This window comes from Onychomys torridus, chromosome 5 (assembly GCF_903995425.1).
Source record: "Onychomys torridus chromosome 5, mOncTor1.1, whole genome shotgun sequence".
Classification (NCBI taxonomy): Eukaryota; Metazoa; Chordata; class Mammalia; order Rodentia; family Cricetidae; genus Onychomys; species Onychomys torridus.
Window position 1 is genome coordinate 96471798 of NC_050447.1, and position 18126 is coordinate 96489923.

At 43.8% G+C, this 18126-nt stretch overlaps 1 protein-coding gene across 1 annotated transcript; it reads right to left on the bottom strand.

The window, feature by feature from the left end:
• Positions 1–556: 556 nt before the first annotated feature.
• On the bottom strand, positions 557–13598 carry Pgbd1 (piggyBac transposable element derived 1). The gene is given in 7 exon segments (XM_036187363.1): positions 557–1601; positions 1603–1685; positions 1688–1741; positions 7068–7155; positions 10307–10406; positions 10409–10800; positions 13318–13598. Coding segments are annotated over 7 exon segments (1803 nt in total). The 5' UTR covers positions 13380–13598; the 3' UTR covers positions 557–577.
• Between the last annotated feature and the right edge of the window lie 4528 nt (positions 13599–18126).

The window sequence follows — 18126 nt, forward strand, 5'->3', positions numbered from 1 at the left end:
GTGTAGCTTTGCGCCTTTCCTGGAATTTACTTGGTAGCTCAGGCTGGCCTCGAACTCACAGAGATCCGCCTGGCTCTGCCTCCCGAGTGCTGGGATTAAAGGCATGAGCCACCACCGCCTGGCTCATTTCTTACTTCTTAATCCCACCCTATATTTGGAAATACTTTGGTCCATTTTGGCTACACCTTTCCTGAATTCCTCATACAATTTCACTAGGGATGGTTGATTCACCTGAAGGAGCTCTTCCTCACCAGCAACATAGTTTACTTCACTGACTGGTTCTATGCCTACAGCATTTGAACACAGACTAATAAAACCATCACCAAACCAACGGCATAAAATTATCTCATCATTTTCTTCCACCCTGAAATCAAAATACCCCGTTCATCTATTTTTTCTTTCTTCCTTCCTTCCTTTCTTTCTTTCTTTCTTTTTCTTTTTCTTTTTTTTTTTTTTGGTTTTTCGAGACAGGGTCTCTCTGTGTAGTTTTGCACCTTTTTCCTGGAACTCACTTGGTAGCCCAGGCTGGCCTCGAACTCACAGAGATCTGCCTGGCTCTGCCTCCCGAGTGCTGGGATCAAAGGTGTGCGCCACCACCGCCCGGCATCTTTTTCATATGTTCTACATTCATGAGCGGGAATTTTTCAGTCCTGTTCTCACGAATTGATCCTGTAGCCTTCACCCCCTTCTTCTTCAAAGCTGATATCAGTTGAACACTTGTAAAGAAGCTATCAAAACACAGGTGATAGGGATAATGACCTTTCTGCAAAAGATCATCAGCAAAGTTCATTATTAGATTCCCACCTAGCCCAAGGTCCAGCTCCTTATCTGTTTCCACAGCTGAGTCTTTTTGGTAGGGCTCAAACCAAACGAGGTGGTAGTCTTGTGTGGTTGTGCCATACCAAATTTTATAGCCAATTCTAAGAGGCTTTCCACTCAGAAATTGGTCACTATCAGAGCATTCACACATCAACCTGCCAAAATAATGGGGGGGGGGGGCAGCGTACAGGAGGAAATTCTTATTCATTTGCTTTATTAGAGGCCTCAGTTTTGAAAACTTATCTTTTTGATCTAGGTGGCTATTATCAGCAAAATGCAAGTATGAGAAAATCAACTCAAACCTGTCCCTTTTAATTGCATTTCTAACCAGGGTCTGATCAGCATCAGAGATTTTCCAACACATTCCCTTCCTGGGATGCTTTGCGAGTTTACTCCAGAGCAGGACACCAAACACACACTGCATTTCCTGCACTGTGACTTCCAAGCTGACATTTTTCTGAGAAGCATAATTATTGGTTTCATTGACAATCAAGTTAAATGTTTCATCATCAAAAAATAATTCAAAGAGCTCTACTGGGTTCAACTTCTCACTCTTGAGACTCAAAAGTCCAGAATCCAGTGCTGACCAGCTTGGAAAGTTGGGCTTAAGACATTTAGTCCAATTCTTCTCGGGGACAGTGGACACCTTTAGCTTCTTTCTGTGAGGCTGCACCTCAGGCTCATTGTCTTCCTCTGCCTCTGAGTCATCAGAAAACGCGAGGCCCTGAAGCAGCTTGCTCACTCGAGATTTGTCTTTTTCCCTTCCTTTCCGAGTGATGTCTCTGCAAGGATGTGATGTGCATCCTGGCCCAGGAATCTCGGGGTGGGTGGCAGTTCCTAAGAGTGTTCAACCTTGAGACTGTCTTTTGTACAACCAGGAATGTGGGGCGCACAAGCTCTGAGAAAGAAAATAGAACATGCTCTGCAAACAAAACAAAAGAACCCAAATCTTTTTCTCCACAACTGACAAAGACAAAGTAGAATCGATTTTCTGGGCGGATCTACTTTCTATTCCTTGTTTCCCAGGGAAGACTTGCTACACTTGGCATTCTGACCCCTCCCCACCTTTCACTCACTCCTGTGTCATAACTAAGGGCTGAATCTGAGAAGCTGGCCCACTGAGCACAGTCCTGTAGGAGCAGGATGCAGACCTTCCATCCTGCTTTAGGCACCCATAGTGCTTGGCAGGCCTCTACGGGAGGCACTCTTCTACTATTAAGAGCCTGGTTAACTCGGCCTCGGACCTCCTTATCCCGGCTAGCTTCTGGTAGCAGTAACTTGAGATTTCCAGAACCATCTGTCCCACTCCCGTGTCCCTGTTTTCTCTTTACTTGGACACGGTCTTATGTCAATTCACTATTTACAGGTCTCCTCACAACTCTTGGGATTTCTTAGCATCCCTTATTTATATTCATCTAGTGGATACATTTCTCTGAGGAGAAACAAACAGAAACTCAGACTCACTGCACTTGAACGGATTTGTGTGGGATCTACAGGAAGCAAGCTAAACTGAGGAGGAGAAGTATTTGACACAAGTAACTTCACTCCTTACTGTTGTCTGAGTGGGCCGCGGTGCTTGCGTGGAAGTCAAAGGACACCTTGTGGAGCCCCTTATTTCCCCCTTCCGGTGGGTTCTGGAGACTGAACTCAGGCCGCCAGCCTTGGGTGGAATACTCCTGGCCTCCTATGGAGTCAGTTGCCATTTTATTTGCTATTATTGTACGACTTGGGAAAGGAAATTCATGAGCACCTGGGCAACCAGTGGCAGTCAGAAGACAACTTTGGGAGTTGGTTCTCTCCTTCCATCATGGGACCCTGGGATGAAACTCTTCCATCATGAAACCCTGGGTCAGACCTGCACGGCAAATCCTCTTACCTGCTCAGCCAGCTTGCTGGCTTTTTGTGTTAAGGTTTTTAATTGACTTTTTAATTACATGTATGTGTGTGTGGAATGTATATGTGAGCTCAGGTGCCCAAGGAGGCCAGGTGTGTCAGATCCCCTGGAGTTGGAGTTACAAGGAGTAGTGAGCCACCCGAAGTGGGTGCTGGGAGCCAGACTTCCATCCTTTGAAAGAGCAGCAAGAACTCTTAACCACGGAACCATCTCTCTAGCCCCTTATTGCTTTTTTTTTTTTTTTTTTTTTTTTTGGTGAGACAGTCTCACTCTGTAGCCCAGGCTGGCCTGGAACTTACCACATAGCCTAGGCTGATCTTGAAATAAAGGCAATCCTATTTTCCTGCCCAAGCCTTGTAAGTCCTGGGATTGTAGGCAGGAGCAACCACACCCGGCTCAATACATTCCTTTTGAGATGATATTATGAATTCTGTCATAGCATGAAAGCCTTTCAATGATGTAATCTAAACCCCAAGAGCCATAGTGCACGAAGGCCAATGTGGTGAGGTCAGGATCTGGAAGTGGGAAATGGAGTGAGGTAAGGGAGAAGGGAAGGGTGTAGGACTGGAGGAGGAATGTGGGGCTGCTAGAGACTTGAACTCTGAAATCATATCAGGACTGATATACCAGACTAGTGTAGTTAGAGTTTTCCTGCCTGGCTCAGTCAAAAGGAACATTAGGTGACTGTTCTGGCTGCCAGCTGTCTCTGTCTACCCTGCAAGACTCCCGAAAGTTGCTTGCATCCTTCTCCCAGTTCTCAGGTAATATTATATCCTTCTGAGGTCTTTGATGTGGTTGAAGACTAGATAGTTATAATTTTCTCAGTTATGATAAAATATAAGTTAGATATAAAAGCTTAGACTCACAAATATAAGATAGATGGGATATCTTCTTTAATATTGTAACTATAATTCTTGCTTGATAATTTTTTTGTTATATGTAATTTTATTATGTAAAAGTTAAAACCTTCCTAAAAAAAAAAAAAGAAAGAAAGAAAAGAAAAGGGGGAAGTGCTGTGGGTATCGCTCTGTATAAATAAATAAAATTCTGATTGGCCAGTAGTCAGGCAGGAAGTATAGGCGGGACAAGAGAGAAGAGAATTCTGGGAAGTAGAAGGCTGGAGAGAGACACTGCCAGCTGCTGCCATGAGAAGCAACATGTAAAGACACTGGTAAACCACAAGCCATGTGGCAAAGTATAGACTAACAGAAATGGGTTAATTTAAGATAGAAGAAGTAGATAACAAGAAGCCTGCCACAGCCATACAGTTTGTAAGCAATATAAGTTTCTGTGTGTTTACTTGGTTGGTTCTGAGCGTTTATGGGCCTGGAGGGTGAGAGCGTCTATGGGCCTGGCAGGGTGTTCTCTGGAGAACTCTGCTCAGTCTACCTCCTGCGTCCAGCATCCCAGAACCAAGAGAGAGACTTCCTCTCAATCCTGAGTCTTCTGCTTCCTCCTCCACCCTGCCTTGTGGGCGTGACCATTACCAAAGCCTCAGTGGGGGTTGGAACTTCCAGGCCAATGCTGGGATGGCTATCCACTACAGACTAGCTACCCCCAAGTGTCTATTACAGGAAACAATAAAGTATTTTTATTCTTACAGGCACCGAGACTCATGATTTCAGGCATTTGATGCTGCATATACTCACAAGCAAAAGGGTAGATTCCCATACTCCAGTCATTACTCTATGCTAAGTTAGTGGTGTCACATCTGTCCTATAGTGAAACTCAGCTCAGTCCTCACTAGCTTAATTCAAAATTTCACTCCTTTTTCTTTTAGTTTCAAGATACTTCTATTTAGGGGCTGTGGTAGGGCTTAGTGGTGGAGTGCACCCCAAGGCCCTGGGTTTACTGCATAGCACAAGAAGGAGAAGAACAAGAGGAGGAGGAGGGAGGGAAGGAGGAGAGGAAGGGAGGGAGGAGAGAGGAGAGAGAAAGAGACAGAGAGACAGAAAGAGAGAGAGTTCTATATTGGCTCAGAATTAGCTTCCTGTTTCCCTAAAATGGAGACTCTCCACACCCTGCCCCATGTGTGGTTAATTATCCCACCTTTCCTTCCACTTTCCCCCACTTTGAAACAAAGCTTCTCTCTGTCTCTGGCTGTCCTGGGAATCGCTCTGTAGCCCAGGCTGGCCTCAAACTCAGAGATCCTCCCCCCTCTGCCTCCAGAGTGCTGGGATTAAAGGTGTGTGCCACTACCACCAGGATGAATTTTGTATTTTTAAATAGTGTTGAGACTGTTATAGACTATGGGGACTTTTGAAGTTGAACTGAATGTATTTTTTTTTTTTTTTCATTATGATATAGCTAGAAGCCTTTGGGGGCCAAGGAGTAGAATAAAGAGAATGGTTTGAATAAGAATGACCCCCTAGAATCATAGATTTGCATGCTTGGTCATCAGGGAGTGGCGCTACTTGACAGGGATTAGGAAATACAGCCTATTGGAGTAGGCGTGGCCTTGCTGGAGGAAGTGTCACTGGGGGTGGGCTGTAGAGTCTCAAAAGCCAAGGCAGTCCCAGGGTCTCTCTCTTCCTGCTGCCTGTAGATCTGGATGTAGAACTGTCAGCTACATGCTGCTGTGCTCCTTGTCATGATGACAATTTTGGACTAAATCTCTGAAACTGTAAGCAAGTCCCAATACGATGCTTTCTTCTGTAAGAGTTCAGTGGTCATAGCGTCTCTTCACAGCGGTAGAACACTGACTGACACAGATAGTGTTAAAGATGTTGAATATCACATTAATCCGTGATGCCAGCCACTCAGGGCACTTTGTAAACATGTGAGGACTCTGAGGGCGTAGTACTTATGAAACAGGAATCTTCAAAGGTCTTATTCATAAAAACAAACCCAGTGCCAGTTATTAGGGTGAATGCTAGAAGATCAGAGAAACAGAACAAGCCACAGCCACCTCACCTTGCCAGTTCCTCAGGTGATCCTGTTTCCTCAGACTGGAAGCCTCTGAGTCCTCATCCAAATAGATCTCAGCTGAACTGCTGCTCAAAAGCCTAAAAGCTTAACCAGCCTAGTTCCTGGTCCTCACGTCTTATATAACTTTCTGCTTTCTGCCACTGGGATTAAAGGCGTGTGTCACCATGCCTGGCTGTTTCCAGTGTGGCTTTGAACTCACAGAGATCCAAATGGATCTCTGCCTCCCAAGTGATAGGAATAAAGGTGTGAGTGCCACCATTTTCTGGCCTCTCTATCTAGTGGCTGTTCTGTTCTCTGACCCCAGATAAGTTTATTAAGGTGCACAATATTTTGGGGAACACAATATTGCCACATACTTATGTTCAGCATCTACACATTCCACTGCCATTCAGGGCTGAGCAAACACTGGGCATCTGACAATGTGTAGGACAGCCCACACAGCAGTAGCAGCGCTGTCTCACATGGTGCAGGGCTTAGGAGTGCCCTGCCAGATCTACCCTGCACCAATACACATCTACTGCACCTGTGCCTAAGATGTCTGAGACTGTTATGGAATAATACTAAAAACAAACAAATAAAATAATGTAAGAATGCTTCCTAGAAGAAAGCTTGCACAGTTGCACAGAATAAAGATACTGTCACACACATGGACTTGACTTAACTTTGCTGAAGAGCACATCAAAGACATAACAAGGAGTTCTGAAGCTCCTTTGAATAGACTTGGATCTCTGTAAAAGTAGAGATCTTGCAAAATTTTCATTAATAAAAATTACTTAAAATATTTCAGAGCTATCTAATTTCAAAAGTTTATATGCTATAGTAATTATTTTGGGGGTTGCTTATGGTTCTTCATCTTTATTTGATACTGCCCCCAAATGTGTACCATGCAGCTTTTCATTAATCTCTCAACATTTTCTTTTATGTTCTGATCTATAGTCTTTTCCCATTTCCAGGAAAAGATACACTATCCAGTCTTTCACAGACTGGATATAGGCTCTGATAAGGAGGTCTAGTGCATTTCATGACTGGATGATTTCTGTTTACATCATCACTTCCCCATTCCAAAGTGCACACAGACTTATTTTGATACAAAAAATTACTTCTCAGATCATTTCTCTTGTCCTCTTCTTCTCTCTAAACCCTCTCATACTCTTTCTTTCTCTCTTTCAAATTCATGGCCTATTTTCTCATTAATTGTTGTTATATGCGCGCGCACACACACACACACACACACACACACATCAGCATGGGCTCTCGGATGATGAACACACGGTTTGTGATTAGTCTGTGACAAAGTGAACGTCAAGGAACTGCGCCGCCCTAAAGGTTTTCAGGCTGAGGAGAGCAGGCCAAGAGAAGGACAACAAATAGGTCAAGGGGAGGGAGGGTCACCAGTAAGCTCCCAGAAACCTGGACAGCTGCTCACCTGGAGCCTAGGTGAGATAGACCAGGGCACTGCTGCATTGCCTTTGGAACTTCTTCTTGGAGATAGCCTACTCCCTGAGGAGCAAATCCTAGAAAGAGAGGAGACAAGAGTCCTACATGAGACACTATTGCCTTGGGAAGTTCCCTTTGTTTGGACCCAGTTTCCTAAACCTTCTGTTTTAAAACATCTAAACTGAGATACAGATTTTATGAACTGAGATAAAAGTTACTCACATACACAATACAAATTAAAATCATAGGTAATCAAGAAAGGGGGAAGAAGCTGCTGGTGCATGCTGTATTTGGGTAACAGCTTATTATGGTTAATCCTCACACAAGACCTGTTCTCTTAGTATAAAACAGATGTGATAGGCAAAGGCCAAAGGTCGGGAGCCTTACATTTTAGAAGTACCTCTGAATCTGTTGGCTTTGGGCAAATCGTTTAAGCTGCATTTTGGTTTTCCTAAGTATTAACTGAAGGTGTTGAGTAAGAAGATGTTATAATGCTGAGCTGATGAGATGGCTCAGTGGCTAAAGGGCTTACCACCAAGCCTTGGGGCCTGAGTTTGATCCTCAGGATCCACATGGTGGAAGGACAGACTTGATCCCCACAACTTGTCCTTTGACCTACCCACACTTGCTATGGCATGTGCACGAACACCTCCCCCCACTATACATGCAAGATAAATAAGATGTTACAATTCTAACAGTTTGCAATTTTGTATAATTTTTAAAACTTGCTTTGATATGAGAATTGCCCAAACCACAGAACTTGCTGTTGGTCAAAGACATAAACTTGTATTTATAGAAAGTTAGTAATGGATATTTAATGAACAGCATGGTAACTAACATGAATAAGAAATTGTATGCTTGAGTAGCCTATATTATTATTAATATATCAAGATAATGTCTCATTATGTTGCCCGGGCTGCTCTTGAAGTCCTGGGCTCTAGTTAGCCTTGGTGGAATATACCCATAAATCCAGCACTTGGGAGGGAGGTAGAGGCAGAAGAGAAATAGTTCAAGGTCATGATTACAGAGTGAATTTGAGGCTGGCATGGGCTACATGAGACCCTGCCTTACTCCCCTCCCCACAACACACAAAAGTGGGGATATAGCTCAGTTGGTAGAATTCTTTTTTTTTTTTTTTTTTTTTGGTTTTTCAAGACAGGGTTTCTCTGTGTAGCTTTGTGCCTTTCCTGGAACTCACTCTGTAGCCCAGGCTGGCCTCGAACTCACAAAGATCTGTCTGCCTCTGCCTCCTGAGTGCTGGGATTAAAGGCGTGCGCCACCAACGCCCAGCTAGAATTCTTGTTTAACATCTATAAAGCCCTGGGTTTGATTCCCAGCACAGTATAAAAAAGGGACAGGGAGATGTCTCAGTGGGTAATGGTGATTGCTGCTAAACATGTGGACCTGAATTAGATTCCCAGAACTCACATAATGGAAGGAGAAAATTGAATCCCACAAGTTGTCTTCTGATCTTCAGACTCAGGCCATGGCTCCTGTGAGCACACAAATACACACATATATGGGGGTGCACATCTTTAATCCCAGTCCTTGCGAGGCAGAGGCAGGTGGATCTCTAGTTCAAGTCCATCCTGGTCTACATAGTGAGTTCCAAGGCAGCCATGGCTACATATTGAGACCAGACTCAACAAAACAAAACAAAACAAAACAAAACAAAACAAAACAAAGAAAACCCAAAACATCTCCCAACCAAAATGACATGTAGACATTTTTTAGTAGTGATTTGCTTTGAAAAACAAAACAAGAAAGAAATAAACTTGGGCTCAAGCAATCTTGCCTCAGCTGAGTAGGTGGAACTATGGGCATGCGTCACTATGATTAATTTTATACTCAAAATTTGTTAAGTAGATCTAAGATATTTTCTGTTTTAACAATCTGATGTGTGTGTGTGTGTGTGTGTGTGTGTGTGTGTGTGTGTGTTTATATGCATGCATTAAGGCATGCACACTGAGGTCAGAGGACAACCTGCAAACGTTGGTTCTTTCCTTCCATTATGTGGGTCCTGGGGATCCAACTTAGGTTGTCAGGCTGAGGGGCATGCATGTTTACCTGAGCCATCTCTCAGCCCTTAAATACTTTAAACACACACACACACACACACACACACACACACACACACACACACGGGGCGGGGCATGAGATGATACTAGATTACTTTGTATACAAAAACAAGAAAGAAGTTCTTGAGTCTAAGACAATAATTTCTCTTCTAAGAAAACCATGTATCTATCGGTGACCTCTTTCCAGTGTCCTCAGCAAACTCACCCTCTAGCACTCACCACTCACTTCTGGGGGGAGCTTTGGAGGTTCATATGTCAGAGGAGGGACCCCAGGCTGGAGGAACTGGAGGCTCTGAAACTCCAAAGAGGCACCTTGATACTCGGTCACCATTAGGTGCATGTCCTGTTCCTGAACATAGAAAGTGGCCTGGAGACAAAAGATTCGCGTTGAAAAAGTATCCTGGGGGGAGCCAGAGACTCTCAAGGGAACAAAGAACAAGCTCCACTGACCCCTCCAGCAAGAAGAATTGAGACACATTCATTCAGCAAATTACACAGCAAACTCACTCAGACAGGCCCTCCTCAGTATCCAGGGACTCAGCAATCAAGGCAGGCAAGACAGACAAAGGATCTGTCCCCAGAAACACACAACGAGCTATAGGCAAAAATGTAATCAGGACTTGGCTCTGTACACTATCTCAAAATATCTTCCACAAACTACAAAATAACTACAAAGGGGGAAAAGGATAGTTGTCTAGAAAAGACATCTTGACGAGCACTCCCTTGACTTTGTGAGGAAAGGGCAACATCATCCCCACCTGCCTGTGAGGACTGACAGGAGGAGGCACTGCCCTGTGTGGTAGATATCGAGCACAGTGGACAACGAGGTGACCACATTCAGATTGTAAAAGCATTTCCTTGATCTTCATGAATATATACCGAAGCACTTGGAGGTAAAGGGACATATTTACAATTAATTGACAGTTGGTTAAGGGGGAAAAAGTCTGCATAAATGTGCATGCCTATGCAAAAATAACGAAATTGGCTTGTACAGGAAAATGGATGGGGTAGGTGGGGCATATCGTGGAACAAGTGTGAGCAACAGCTACATGTTTGTGAAGAGCACACAAGCGCTCCATGCTGTTTTTGTGGCCCCTCTCTAATTATTTCAGAATAAAAGGTTAGGCACTAGCAAATACACATTCCTCACCCTGTTTCTCTCACACTGGCACATTCATTACTTTTCCACCTGCTCTCTGTGTCTCCACGTTCTGAGGCTAGGTTCTCCAGCAATGCCGCTGCCTCGTCCCACTCTGCGGACGATACATCTGTACCCAGGCTTGGAGGTCTTTGGGCAGGATGGTCAGGAACTGCTCCAGCACCAGCAGCTCCAGGATCTGCTCCTTGCTGTGGGTCTCTGGCCTCAGTCACTGATGGCAAAGTTCCCAAAGCCAGGCTTCCCGGGGCCCAGGGGCCTTCTGGTAACAGAACTGCCGAAATCTCAGGAGGTGAAGTTCCTGAGTATGGGTCCTGCCGGCCTGTGAGTTGCCTGGCTGCTCCCAGGTGGGATCCTCCACCTTCATTGTCACAAGGCTGTCTTCATTGTCAGCAGTGGAACCCGACAAAGCTTCATACATGTTGAACTTAGAAGCCGGCTCATTTGGCTGAAGTCTATGCTTCAGAAATGTATTGCTAAATGAACATCTACAGTGTAAAAATTGAACAGATAATTAAAGCCAAGAGTTTCAAAATCCTATGAAACATTTTTATTTTTGTCTCCACTATGCTGTACACTTAGGGTTCCATGCACCAAACTCATATCCTGAACACTAAAGGTGTTGAGAGGTAAGGGATCTACGACAAGGGGAGAAAGGCTAACAATAAGAATGACTGCCCAGGCATGGTGGCGCATGCCTGAAATCCTAGCATGCAGCAGCAGAAGCTAGTGTGCTCTGTTTAGCAAGTTCAAGGTCAGCCTGGGCTAAATATAGAGACTCTGTCTCAGTGAAACTGAAAACAGCAAAACGTCCCAAACTAATAAACAGCAAGAATGTTTGAATGTATTACTTTTAAGCTAGAGAGGAGGGATAAGTTGACACATGGAAAACCAGAGACCTGTCTTGGCAGAAACACAGTGCCGTTCAAAGGTCACTTATCGATATGCATTGAATATTTCACTTTATGTGCAGATATTTCTTCCAAAGTTTCTGATCACCAAATGCCTTCTGTAGTGAGATCTTGCCAGGCATGCCTCCCATAATTCTTTCTCAAATCTGTGCTGGCCTATAACTTGCTTTGATGAACAGAGTATGGTGACATGACACAGTAAAAGGAAGCGTCCCTATAGCTCCTGAGACACTGCCATAAGACAACCACAGTGTGAGGAAACCCACACTAGTCATGCAGAGGTCACCTGGAAGCAGGGCTCCTAAGCTAAAGCCTACCTGGGCCTAGATTAATGTATTAGCTAACACAGCGACATGAGTAACTCCAAGTGGGACCAGTAGAACTGGGCAGTCAACCCACAGAACGCCAGGAAACACCTGAAACAGCAGACACACAGCAGTTTCTTTATTTCCCTCATCTCATTTCTCCTTTTGTGACCTCAATTTCAGCATTCCTGTTTCAAGGACATGTGCATCCTTTACTGGCTCCAACTTGCCTTTTGACTCCAGACTCGCATCTTCCAGTGCCAGCAGGATGCCTCCAGCTTCATGTCTGTCCTGCACCAACATTTCATCACATATCAAAAGGAAAACAGAGTCCCCTCACAGTGGCGTCCATTTTCTATTCCTCCATTTCTATCTGTCAGCACTTTCCATGTACTCAGGTCCAATACAATCATCGAGTTCAGCTAATTATTTCTACAAAATGCCTCCTACAGCTATCCTTTCCTCCCATTCCTTTAGTTACCATTTCCACACACTACTACAATCATTTCGTTTCTTACTTCTGACCTCCCATCATTGGATTAATACTTTCTAAAGCACACTTTTGATCATACTTCAACATGATTCCGGTGTTAGTGTGAAACACGTTTGTTATTTACTGTTTTCTTGCACATAACTCCTAAAATTCTTTGGGTGGGATAAGCTGTAAGTTAACCTGATGACCACTGAACAATTATTTAATTAATCATGCCTATATAATAAAGTCTCCATCAAAAACCAAACAAGCAGGATTTGTGGAGCTTCCAGACAGTTGGAGGTTGGCCCCTCCACAGAAGGCGTGGAAGCACCACACCCTTTAATCTTATCCTAGGCAACACATGGGCACTTTGTGCTTCATCTGTATCTTTTGCAATATACTTTATAACACACCAGTAAGAATGTTTCTGGAGTTCTGTGAGAGTTCTGGGAGGGTAGTGAAACCCTGGTTTTCAGCCAGTGGGTCAGAAGCATAGATAACACAAACTGGAGCTTACAACTGATGTTGATAATGGGAACCAGTTTTATGTCTTGTATACTTGAGTTTCAACATATAGGATCCATCCACCTACATTGAATTAGGGGACATCAAATGGTGTTCAGCAAACAATTGCTTGTTTGCTGGTGGGGACAAATCTCTATGACCTTTTGAGGTCAGAGGAGAGTTTCACACTGTTCTAGTGTGAGAGAGGTGTGAAAAAGTGTTTCTTCCTACAGACTGCCATTAAGCACGGGGGTGGGATGGAGTGGGTAGGAGAGAGAGACTCCTCCTCCTCCTCCTCCTCCTCCTCCTCCTCCTCCTCCTCCTCCACCACCACCACCACCACCGAGTTTCAAACACTTTTCCTTGAACTAACTTCAAACTCCCACTTCAAACTCCCAGAATCTGATTTTACCTGCGTCTTACCGTTAGTTTACCATCAATTATATTAAGCTCCTAATTATTTTCCACTTGTAAAGTTAATTCAGGGATAAAAGAAGTTAGTTCCCACCTACATGAAAACCATGGTCTCCCCAGTTCCTCATTCACCACACCCTGACATTTTTCCTCCCCACTTTGGAGTGGCCCATCCTTCCAACGTGAATTCCCACCGGCATGCGACCTACTCTGTACGTGCATATCATCTTCGAGGTCACCCTCAAACCTAATGTACGGATGGGGAAAACTAAGCCACCCAGGTGGCAGCGCACCGGTAGGTGTATGCACTGTTCTCCAGCTTCTATTACAGATCACCGCACAGCCATCCCTGCCCCTCGCAGTCCTCTGCATAGACTCTTCAAACGCAGCACGTACCTGGTACCCAACAAAGACTGATGGACTTCTTGACGAATGTAATAGATGTGCCTGAGGTTCATTAGCCAGGGCTCTAGCGTGCCCAAGACTATGGAAGCCAGCCCCTAGAGCCCAGCGGTTAAGTGTGTCTATCTGCTGCTCAAAAGTTTAGGGAATGTGTGCAGTGAGGATGTGCCGAGCTCATGAAAGGCTGCTACCGGAGCCAGGAGGCCAGAGCGCTACAGCCTGACGGTTAGTCGCAGCCGGCGATGGTGCAGTTCAGCGGGTAGGGGTTCAACGGGATGAGGGACAGGGGGCACTTCCTGCAGATGGAGCGGGGCACCGAGGGGGCACTTCCTGTAGACGGAGCTGGAAACCCAGAAGCAACTTCCGGCTCAGGAACGCGGTCCCAGTCTCTGGTGGTCCGGTGGAGCCAGCCTCTGCTGGTGGTTCTCAATCGCCCAATCACGCGTACATTTACATAAATCATTTCAACCAAAAACCTGTCCTGGATGTGTACTCCAACTGGATGTAGCAGTGGGAGAGCTCTTGCTGGACTTACTTATTGGATTCAGTCCCCAGCACCCAAGAGAAAGTTTCTTCCCCAGACTGGCATCCATAAAGACAGCCGCCCAGTTGGCCTTTACCAGGCCTTGTGCGGGGAGCCAGATGAGTAAATAAAGATTTTATATGCGTGACAAAAACCCAGGTAGCGTGAATCCAAGAGTTATCCATATTTACATTTATTTCCTGTGTGGGTGTTCGAATTGGGGGTCATGTGGAGGTCAGAGGACAACCTGGAGTCAGTTCTTTTGTTATGTAGGTCCTAGGGGTTGAACTCAGGTTGTCAGATACTCACAGACCCATTTCCACAGCCTCCCTATGTTTTATAAATTCTCAGGACACCCCTTGAAACGTGTTTTTCAGAGTATATTAGCGTTTGAAGCACTTATGGAAATCACAATATAATTTTGCACTTTTTTTTTTCTAGGACTGTGGAATTTTTCCATAGCAGCCTCTTAAAAAATACTGTTTTGTATGTGTTTTCATGAGCATGCACATGTGGGTGTGGAGGCCAGATGCCCTGTTACTCTTCACCTTATTTTTCAGACAAGGTCTCTCACTGAATCTGGAACTCCCTGATGCAGCTTCACAGGCTGGCCAGCAAGCTCCAGGAATCTCCACACCCCTGAAAGATTATAGCTGTGCACTACCATCTCTACTTTTTTATGTGGGTTCTGGGAATCTGAATTCGGGTTCAAATGCTTGTGTGTCAGGCATTTTATCAACTGAGCCTCTCTCTCCCAGCCCCATAAGCTTAGTTTATAGACATCACAACAATGGTATTCCATTGTATCGGCTACAATATATGTTATGTCCAGATCATGACCCCAAAGAGACCATTGAAGACCGTGGATGTCCAGAATGCAACAGCAAGGTTTGTTTTGTTTAAGTTTACAAGTCTAGACAGGGAACTTGTTCCTACACCCAATACAGTGAGGCAGGGAGGAGTTGCTCTTTCTTTGTGTGGCTATTTAAAGGTAAAAACCATAAGCCCTTGGAGGGGGGCTGTCTGGGACAAGTCCCAGGCTTTGTCCTTGAGCTACCATGGGGGCTGGCTGGCCTAGCACATACTGACTGTGGGGGCTGGCTCAGTGGTCCGGGCTCTGTCCTTGAGCTGCCTTGGACATAGTGAGAGGTCCCAGACAGTAAACAACTGGCTGAACTTTGAGCAGAGTACATGCAAAAAGGGGGCTACTGCAAGGACTGTCTTTTGTTCACGGCCCTCCCAGAAACTGCTGCTCAAGTCTCAGGAAACTGAAATTGAGGCCTGATTTCTGAGAGAAGACTGAGCAGCCTGTTATATCATCTGCTTGGCCCTTTCAATATATACTTACTATATCCTCATTAACGTAGGCTTAGGCTATATTCTTTGTAAGTAATGCTATAGGAAACACCATTCAAAAATCTTCACATTCTTTTTAAAGCTTGAATTTTATTAAAAATGACTTTGAAACTTTAAACTCTTTATAGTCTGTTCACAGTACTGTCAATATTACCATTTCCATAAGAAAGTATTCTTTATACTATCAATAATTAAATTATGTTTTTACAGTGTTTTAAATATATTTGTTGTGTAAATACAACACATAAACTGACAAAAAGTAATATACATTTAAAATTGTAATAGTTCTTTTAAGTTTTAAGGGCCATGCTGTTTAGGAGTAAAAGATGTTAATAGAAAAGCCAGAAAAAGACCATCACTTTCACACAACCAGTGATTAATCAGCATGTAAAACGATGTTCAACATGGAAGGCATGTTCTAAAATCGGCTCTATTTACTGAAGGATGCTAGCTTTCTTCTGAGGTTGAGGAATTACAAGTGTTATAAATACCTACATGCAGGTTTTTGTATAGATGTAAGAGTTAAACATCAAGGAGATCATCATATGCTAAGACGTAACTTGGTGGTGCTGAGGACCTAAGCCAGGCCCATACACAAGCTGCACAAATGCTCTACCACTGAGATATACCCTTAACGTTTGTTTTGAGACAGGGTCGTAACATGTAGCTCAGGCTATATTTGAACTTGTGATTCCCCCTGCTTCAGTCTCCTATGCAACACAAAGTCAGCTTCAAGGCTGTGTTTTGGTTGTATTATATTACTATATTGTTATAGGGCTGGAGAGGTGACTTAGCAGAACATAATGCTCTTCCAGGGGACCAGAGTTCAATTCCCAACACCCACATTGGGCAGCTCATTGCCTGTAAGTCTAGCTCCCAGGGAGATCTAACAGCTCTGGCCTACTTGGACACTTTCCACACTGCATTATTTAAAAAAGATATATATCTTTAAAAATTACTAAAAAAATACAATACAACCTTCTATCACAAATCTATTCTATCACAAGTGCTGGGCATAATGGTGTACACCTTTAATCCCAGCATTGGGTGGGTGGTGGGGGCTGAGGCAGAGGTAAAGATAAGCTAACTAAGAATTTATGAAGATATGATGTAGACAACCAATTACTTCTTTTTTTTTTTTTTTTTTTCAGACAGGGTTTCTCTGTAGCTTTGGCACCTTTCTGTAGCCCAGGCTGGCCTAGATCTAAATTAGAAATCCGCCTGGCTCTACCTCCTGGGATTAAAGGCATGTACCACCATCGCCTGGCAACTTCCCCGTTTCTATTTCTCATACTCTTTCTATAGTGGTAAGCCATATAACTGATTTATCTTCTATAAATGGGAGAACTGAGTGGGTGGAGACAACCAGTCTTCTAGTTCACTCTGTATTTTGATATTAAGGGGACAGATACTACCCAGAGTATACGGGGCTTCAGATTTTAAAATTTTTCCATAAGAACAAGACATCCTATATGCTTCCTCTTAAACTGAAAAGAATCTTTTACTTTTTATTTTATTTATTTATTTTTTAAAATTTTAACATGGAGCTAAGTGTTTAGGCATTGATCTCAGTATAGCCCTCAAATTTTTTGGGAAAAGTACCCATGACTTCAACTTAATTTTGCTTGTAAAGGCATAAGAAAAAATAGGTTTCTTAGCTTATAAGCAGCAGAACTGACTTTGCATGAAGGTTTTCAGTGTTTCAAAGGGCTGCATCTACTGCTCTTATACATCTGGTCTCCCCACAGAAAACGGTGTTGTGCTTCTGGTCAGCTTGCTGCCAGTTAGATCTAGGTGGAGGGAACAGGCCAGGGACTGGCAGGCATGGTTCTGACCTCTACCTTCCCTTTCATACCTTCAGCCAGTTTCAGCTCTGCACAAAACAAGACCTTTGCCTGCTTCTTTTGTCAAAGTTTTGGCCTAAGATATACACACTAAGCAAACTTTGAGAAAGCTGCTCCAAGTGACTGACTTAACCAGGAACCTCTTTAACCTTCCTCTGTCCACACTTTGCATGTGACACTTGCAACTTCAGCCATCATAAGGCCTTAAAAGCTGATGGCATGGACTATGATGACAGGGCTAAAAGGCCAGAGACGCAGATTGTAGTGATACCATGGATCAGTCTTTGACTGACTCCAGCTTTCTCTGTTGGACAAGAAAAGCCTTTGTAAACCAAGTGTATGAAACCAAGCTGTAATCACTGTGGCGAAACTAAAGAAGCCCTTTTCTCGGAGAACTACACCCTGTGCTATTCCCAACCCGGAAGCAATTTTGCCATCCTGGTAATGTGCCTGGGAAGGCTTCTCCAAGCTGACTTTTCATCACTAGTGACAGTCCATGACACAACGACCATGATCATCTCTCCAAGATGATATTAATGGTCAAAACTATTTCCAAATAAGTATCATTTAAAATTTCATCATTGGTATCAATGGGAAAAAGTCATTTTCCCCCATGGGACACTCATTAAAAAGTGTCTTTCAAATAGTTACTGTAATGGCACTAGAGCTGCCGAGCAAGAAAGTTGCTGTTTGGAGAAATTCAACACAGGTCATTCAAATGACTCAGTCTCCTGCGTAGTTCCTGCATATAAATCACTTTGATGTATAACTTTAACAGTGTGATACTGTGGTTAAAACAGGTAGGAAATGGAAAATGACAGTAGCCAATCCAGGAGGGGCAGGCTCCATAGTTATACAGCAAAACCAAAAAACTATCTTTGCTTTCTGAAGGGCACTCGTGGGTAACGTGGATACAAGGTCAGCATGTGGGTGAAACCAGTAGGAAAATGTTTAGTTACCCTGTTAGACTTTTGAGAATGTGTATTTCCAAGCATTATTAGATTTATTTTGGGCTTAATTTTTTTTTAACCATTTTTTTTTACTTGTGTATATGAATTTATGTGGACCATCTGTGTACAG